Source organism: Engraulis encrasicolus, chromosome 14 (assembly GCF_034702125.1).
Source record: "Engraulis encrasicolus isolate BLACKSEA-1 chromosome 14, IST_EnEncr_1.0, whole genome shotgun sequence".
Taxonomy (NCBI): domain Eukaryota; kingdom Metazoa; phylum Chordata; class Actinopteri; order Clupeiformes; family Engraulidae; genus Engraulis; species Engraulis encrasicolus.
The window spans coordinates 54,924,330-54,932,550 of NC_085870.1; the positions used below are offsets into that span (position 1 = coordinate 54,924,330).

Sequence of the window (8,221 nt, forward strand, 5' to 3'; positions counted from 1 at the left end):
CTATTTTCATATTTCCTTCACCTAAGATGGCATTAAATCGACACCAAGACACCAATAAATATATCTGTTTGTTCAGGAACGGTTAATGACTCCTTGGGCCCTTGCGCCGGACAACAAGAAAGCCCCACCTCCATGAGTGTTGCTAGTTTAGAAAATGATTCAGGGGTTTATTATTGAGAAATTTTGATAATAGGCCTACCGTGTTAAAAGTGAGATTTTAACGCAATATGAAAATGGAAATACAGAGGCTTGGGCTTCAAGGCCCCACTGACTCTTGGGTTCCAGGGCCTGAGCATGGTAGGCCTGTGCCGTAATCTGTACCTGTGTTTATAGTGATGAGCAGCGCCGCATCGTGCTGGGGGAGCATAACCTGATCGACTACGGAGGCCAGGAGATGTACAAGAGGGTGAAGCAGATCCATCTTCACCCTCAGTGGAACAACACCAGAGTGGATGACGGGTCAGTGGCAGTGTTGGGATAGTTCATTTTCTTCAGGAACTACAAACCCCAACTCCGGTGAAGTTGGGACGTTTTGGTAAACTGTGAATAAAATCAAGATGATCATTTTCAAAACATTCAAACCATTCATTAGATGGAGAATAGTTAAAAGACAACATATTAAGTGTTAAAACCGAGAAAAAAATATTGTTTTAAGGAACATATGTACTCATTTCTAATTTGATAACTGCAACACATCTCAAATAAGTTGGGACGGGGATCAGTGAGATGTAATAAACATCCAAATAAGATAAAACAACAAAGAAGAACATTTCAAAATGAATTGTACTGATGGACAATATGAGTGTCCAGGTATAAGACCATCAGAAAGGCTGAGTCACTCAGTATTAAAGATGCAGAGGGAATAATTGTCATAGTTATTACATACATTTTTGAATTTCCTTTGATTTACCATGATTGAGTGTATATTAGACATTTTGTCATTTAAATCATTGTATAGGTTCATGATATCATGGAATATATAGCTGTTGTAGTCTCACTCTAGCACTCCAAGAATTAAAGGTATTGAAAATTGACCATATTAAGAGTGCTTCATGTGTGCAAATGAGGGCTTTAACATTCTCCTAGCACCCGAGCTCACTTGAACTAGACCCAGAAGACATGGGAAACTGTCCTTTGCTTACAGAAGTCAGCAGAAGTTGCAGAAGTCAATTCTTTTTGAAAATAATATAGTCTTGCACATCCTGTGCTACAGTGAAAATGGACCATCCAACTTGTGTAGGCTAGTTTTTTAAATGTTTTTTAATAGTATAATTTATTTATTGTGAGGGAAAGAGACACGGTATCAAAGGTAATGTCTATAGGCCTATACCACCAAGCAGGGTGAACCACAACCAACAGGATTAACTGTGGATGCAAGGATGCTGCCTGAAAGGTATGTTTGGGTGATCAGCCTTATACAGTAGGCCCTATATTGATCCTGTGGAGCTCCCAATTGACCGTTCTGATGGAAATATTAAGGGAAAAATTAATTCTACCGTGATTTGGACAGCTGTGGTTTAATGTTTTTTTTTTAATACAGTCCGGGTTGGCACCCAAACACCCCCTTCAGTCAGCGTCCTCCTGCGTCCACAGTTAATCCTGTTGGATGTGGTTAATCCTTCTTGGTAGGCCTATGCAGACATAACCTTGGATACCGTGGGTCTTTGTAACGGAGGCTAACTAGCAGAGTTGGCGTGGAACGTTAGTTAAAAAACCTCCCTCCCGAAAGCCTCATACAGGGATAGCACTAGACTAGGGGACTGGTCCTTTAGTCCAGTGGTATCGTACTGTGCCTCCCATTTCTGATCCGATGTAGTTGATGAGGTCGCAGGTTCGCATCCCAGGCGGGGGACGAACAGGTGCAAGAAGATCACCGTCACAATGGTGCCGATTGGCCAGGGATGGGAGTGAGGTTCAAGGGGAAGAGTGTAACGAAGGCTAACTAGCAGAGTTGCCGTGGAACGTTGGTAAACCTCCCGATAGCCTCATACAGTGTCGATGCTGTGGGACTGGTAGTTTAGTCCAGCGGTTTCTGACTGTGCCTCTCATTTCCGAACCGATGTAATTGACGAGGTCGCACGTTCGCGCTCCGATGGGGATGAACAGGTGCAAGAACACCTCAGTCACATATCTACATCACAAAAAAGACTTGCTGTCTTGGTCAAAGAGGCACCAGCAACACACACACCAAGAATGTCTCCTTTTTTGAACTCTGAAAACATAATATTGTGTGCATTGCAATATTTTGAGCAAAACTGCTCTCTTACCCTGTTAATTGAACCTTTACACTGCTCTGGTGCAACGTGCAATTAATGAAGACCTACCATCAGGGTGGTCCAATTTCTCCATGAAACTTCCCACACTAAAATGACAGGTGTTTCAGTTTCATTGTCTAACCCATGTAGTGGTCTTCTCTGCTATCTTCTGTATTGCCTTATTAGCTTGGCAGTATGCTACTGGCGGCAAAAAGCTGGATCATCTTCCTTGAAACAGAGTAGCATTTTCCGAACATTTGAAGAAAAAAATATGAGCGTGAAAAAGTAACAAAAACACCTACAAAACGAGTGGAAAAGTTGATCAAAGGCCTCATTTGACGTTGCTAACACAAAATGTACACTATAGATGTTGTTTTAACGCCACAGTGCTGTCAGAATCAGCCAACACCCCAATAATACCATTCTGATCATTATACCTACCTACGGCACTGTAGTAGGCCTATAATTTGTCCTGGTTCTGATACCCATTGTTTAACCCAAAGTAACGCTGTTTCAGGTTTGACATCGCCCTGGTGAAGATGCTGTATGATGCTGCCATAAATGAATATGTCCAGCCCGCCACCCTGCCCAAAGCAGGCGAGGAGCTGCCAGATGAAAGTGCCTGTTACCTTACCGGATGGGGGATGACAGAAGGTGAGACTCTCGATCTATCCAGCTCACACACACACATAGGACCCACACGCACGCGCACACACACACACACACACACACACACATGCTTCGAGCATACCACACACACACGACTGCATTTCACCAACACTTGGAACCTGGCTGTGCATATGAGTTTCAGATCTTTGAACACACACACACACACATATATGTACTGTATGTATACTAGTGAAATAGATAATGTTGTGTTTCTCTCTGTTTCTATCCCTTCGCCCCTTTTTACAGCCTCTGGTGTGATGTCACAGCTGTTGAAGCAGGTTTACATGCCTCTGGTGGACTACAAGACCTGCAGCGCTCCAGAGTACTGGGGCAGCACTGTCAAAGACATCATGGTTTGTGGGGGAGAAGGGGACAGCACCAATTGTCAGGTGAGACAACATACAAAAACCACACAAATCCCCTAAAACAGGACTTAAAGGTATACCGTGCAAGATTTTTAGCTGTTTATTTCCAGAATTCATGCTACCCATTTACTAATGTTACCTTTTTCATGAATACTTACCATCACCATCAAATTCTAAGTATTCATTATGACTCATTCAAAATTGCACTTTTTATACATTAAAAGGGGGCTCTTCTCCATAGTCCGCCATTTTGAATTTCCAGAAATAGCAATTCTTAGCTGCAAAAATGACTGTAGGCCTACTTGGGCCATACTAGAAAATATTAGTTTATTACCTAGCAAAATGTCATGACAAGATCAAATTTGGCAATGGGCAATACAGTTTCAATGAGCAGCATAGTTGCAGTACCTTTTTTGACCATTTCCTGCACAGTGTACCTTTAAAGCATAAACAGAAATAAATTCTGCTCACCAAGGGCTTCCATCTTCTGTTTTTTTTTAAACCCCACCCCTGCCCCAGTCCTGACTTTGGCTGAATGAATCGGGAGATGTTGCAGATTGAAATCCCGCACGTAGGAATGATGTGGGTGATGTCCTACACCCTAATGGCACGAATTCACCAGATCGACTAGTGACACCGACAACAGAAGTAATTGACTTTGTATGGAGGAGCTGGCGACAGAAGCGACAAAAGTGATTTGGGGCGACAAAAGGCGATTTCAGTGACTTGAATGATTTGTACTTGAACTTCAGAGAATATTGTGCTAAGCTATGAGGCGCTTCGGTGCCGCTGCAGCCAATATGAATGTTGGAATACTTGCATTCTACTTCGAACGGTCATACTCTGTCACTTTTATCACCCGTGTCGCTCTTGCTATGGGCACATTTTCAGCGACTCTTTGTAGCTTGAGTCTCTTCTGATGTGTTCGCCGAGTTATCCATGGCCTCTACCTGGAGCATAGCACCTAGACTCCAGGGAATCTAACCAATATGTTGTACATACAGGGTCATCCGTGGCCTAGTGGTTAGAGAGTTGGTCTTTCAATCTAGGGGTTGCAGATTCAAATCCCCCCTGACCTCTCCCTACATCTCCATCCATGGCTGAAGTGCCCTTGAGCAAGGCACCTAACCCCACATTGCTCCAGGGACTGTAACCAATACCCTGAAAAATAATTCTGCCATTAAGACTCAGAGAGAGGAATTCGTATTTAACGATTTAATGTTAACATGGTTGACAATGGAATTGGCATAAGTAGACAGTATTTGGCGTAGGTCCAATCATCAGCCCGGGCCTTGCGCTGGCGGATCCAGTAGAGCCTGCCGTAGCCGTGCAGCAGGAACTGGACCTTTAACCCCCCGGACAGGAAGACTGGACCCAGCTGGTGGCGGTGGGGATGGAGGAGGAGATTTCGGACTGGCCATGCCTAAAGCCAGCAAGAAGGGAGAGTTAGACACGTCGCTATAAAGGAAATGGCAGCCGCTGATTGGCTCTGCGGAATGCACAGGTGATCTGAGTCTTCCTGGCAGAACTAACGCAGACTACATTAACTGTAAGTCGCTTTGAATAAATGAAAGCGTCAGCTAAGTGCAATGTAATGTAATGTAATGTCATCCCTACGTTCCCCGGGTCCTATTTTCCCTGCAACCGGGGAACTTGGGACCCTTTTTTCAAAAAAGGGTTCTATTTTCCTTGCTGCTTCCAAGTAGACTGCTGCCGCATGTCAAAGCGCAGGTTATTGTTGCACCTGTGACAGGTTAGTTTAGGGATAGTTTTGGTCAGGGCACAAATTTACAACTCAGAAACATTGCATTACTTACAGGTTAAGTTTAGGGATGGTTTTGGGAAGGGAACAATTTGAAAACTTGGAAACATTGCATTACTGACAGGTTAAGTTTAGGGATGGTTTTAGGAAGGGTTAGATACAATGTGGGGAACATAGAACCCTTTTTTAGAAAGAGGGTTCTAAGTTCCCCAGTCCCATATAAGACAGGGGAACATAGGACCTGGGGAACATAGGACCCGGGGAACATATACGTACACTCCCGTACATACACCAAATAACTAAGCTGCTTATGAAAGTGTCTGCTAAGGCCGGGCATAAACTGTGCAATTTTTGGTCCGATTCTGTCACAGTTTGTCAGTAGCTCAATTTTTTGGGAATCAGTCTGATTTTTGCTCAATCGAAGGTCAATCATGAGTCTCACATTGTGTAGTGTACATGGGGTACGGTAAAGTGACTTCACCTCTCGACCAGCTTGCGATTTGCAGTCGTATGGTCACAAGAAAATCAAAACTGTTTGAAATCCTGGTCGCTTCTTGTGAGTGAATCACACAGTTGAAGCACTGCTATGACCTTATTTGACACTACCCATGCACAAAAAGGCACAAATTGCCAGGGGAGCGATATGTGCTCTTGAGCACATCCTCACTTCCACTTCAGGTCTGCGTTTCCCTTCCGAGTTTTTCATCTGCAATTCTGGAAAACAAGCCTGTCATGTCATACAGTGTGAGCATTCTCCTCGCATTCGACCCTCGGCTCGTATACTGTGAGGATGTGAGTCGACTCTTAAGATGTGAACTTTTAAACTCTGCAGTTCTCTCGTACAGTGTGACCAGGACCTGAATTCCCATGACTGAAAATATCGCAGTGTATGCCCACCTTAAGTGTAATACAATGTAAAATTCAATCTTGTGAGCAAGTGTTTGCTCTCTTGTGATGCGCAGAGTCAGAGTCAGGGCCGCTGACATATTTGGCTGGGCCCACGACAACGTCATTTGAAAGGCACCCCCACACAATACATACAATGTAATGAGGACCAATCTCTGGGCCCTCTCTCTCCCTGGGCTCGGGAAAACTGAAGTGTTTGTCCCCCTGTCTGCTTCCCTGCAGGGTGACTCAGGCAGCCCTATGACCTGCACGGTGAATGGGACGCCCGTGGTGTACGGCATCGCCAGCTTCGTGTCCGCTGAAGGCTGCAGCACGCCCAAGAAACCCACTGTCTTCACACGCATCTCCGCCTTCACAGAGTGGATCGAGACGGTAAGCCTAGCTTTAATTGAGCACCTACCAACAAGTAGGACCGACTGATAGAAGTGTATTAATTCCAACTAAGTGTCGCACACTGCAATATATGCACACTGCAATATGTGCTGTGTACTGAATGCATACAGTGCTTTGACGTTGACTTGAATCGGAAGTATCTTCCTTTCTTCCTCTTGCCATACCGTTTGATTTAGTCCTACTTCACATCACGATCCCATGGATAAAATGTAGATCTGTGAGCCGATACCCGCACACTAAAGCATTGCTGCCAGTTAGACTTAAGAAAGTAAGTTGCCCTACTTCCTTAAGTTTGAAAGTTAACTCGAGGGCTTTTTAATTGGCTTGAAATGCTTTCCAGTGTCTTCTCTTTCTATCTTGCTCTCTCCTGCTGTCTTGTGGTATGATGAGTTGGGATTTGACTTTGTTTGTGTGCTTTTCTTACAGACCATGAAGGAAAACTAATGAATCCAGAGAATATGTCAGTGCTCAATAAACATCCTATATTAGTCTGCACCAGTGACTACTTACTTGGGCCTCCTTTCAATGATCTGGAAACCTAATAAATCATCAAATTTGAGAAAAGCATGGCTCTTGTATGTTTGTAGAATCTGTACAATAAACCGCACACTCATGAGAAACTCCTGACATGAAGACAACATAAACAGAGGGAAGGGGTATATATATATATATAAAAAAGAGACAGAAACAAGCTCAAGATGAAAGATTGCTTGACATTCGCTATGAGTTTTATTTTGAGGACAACTGTTACTGTAATGACAGTAAGAAGCATCTACAGGCCTGCGGTCGTGTAGGGCACATGGAGAGCTACAGGGATCAGGAAGAGGGATGGTATGCAGATTTGGGAGCCATGAGGATACCCAGTTATCACAGGTGCTGCATACTATCACACACTGGTGCTCCAGGGACTGTCATCAATGTCCGATACTTCAAACATGAACTGTAAGTCGCTTTGGATAAAAGCGCCAGCTAAGTCTAATGTAATGTAACTGCATTTCATTAGTAAGCTTGGTATGACTTGACATACTGTACATGGGCTTGGAGATTCCTGTGAAGACTAAATGAGCATGTGATGCCCGCATGCATGAAAAGCTGGCTGGCTGCCTGTGATGCACTTTACTTCTGACACCGCAGACAAGGAAAAATACTTACAAGCCAGAGCATAAAACGCGTTCTAGAGAGCATGTCCTCCACCAGCCTGATCTCTCAGAATTCCGTGGAATGGCCATGGATCTTTGGGACACGAAATCGGTGTCAGTTTGACAGATTTTGCCAAAATTCCGTGCCCCTGGACGGATTTGTTTTCCGTGATTGACTCATAAAAGTGCCAGCCCAGCCCTCCTCACACCAGCAAGCACCACATAAGTAACCCCCCCCCTAAAAGATACAGCCCCTGTTATAAATTCAGAAGTTGGAATGTATGACTAAATGCATTGAATGAGAAGGTGTGTCAACATTTTTAGCCTGTACTGTACATGTGTATATGAAATTGCCTAAGGGATGGCACCCTCCTCAATCTTCAATTCAATTAGATTCCATTGCAATTCATTAGGGGCCATGTACAAATAAAACATACACACTAAGAAATGCTGGGTTGTTTTGTCAACCCAAGTGCTGAATAACAGCTGTTGGGTAAACGTGTTGGGTTATTCTAATGCAGTGTTGGGTTACTCTAACTCAATATTGGTACAGTGGGGAACATCTATGCTACTCTGCTGATTGGGTTATTAGTTAGGTTACACAATAACCCAACTCGCTGGTTTATTGTACCCAACACTGTGTTGCCCTGCTACGTTTGAAATCAGAGTTCCCTGCAGATAACGTTCTTTCTGCCTGCCCGCCCTGGAAGAAGTGAACTGACCGGAGTCTTC

At 44.0% G+C, this 8,221-nt stretch overlaps 1 protein-coding gene across 1 annotated transcript in view; it reads left to right on the plus strand.

Moving 5' to 3' along the window:
- Positions 1–6,858, plus strand: part of LOC134463518 (chymotrypsin-like elastase family member 1) — an 11,902-nt gene extending 5,044 nt beyond the window's left edge. Inside the window, exons 3-7 of the mRNA XM_063216714.1 lie at positions 334–459; positions 2,773–2,909; positions 3,171–3,313; positions 6,180–6,329; positions 6,777–6,858. Coding sequence (XP_063072784.1) covers positions 334–459; positions 2,773–2,909; positions 3,171–3,313; positions 6,180–6,329; positions 6,777–6,794 — 574 coding nt within the window. The 3' untranslated portion in view covers positions 6,795–6,858. The remainder of the gene's footprint in view (positions 1–333; positions 460–2,772; positions 2,910–3,170; positions 3,314–6,179; positions 6,330–6,776) is intronic.
- The last annotated feature ends 1,363 nt before the right edge of the window (positions 6,859–8,221 follow it).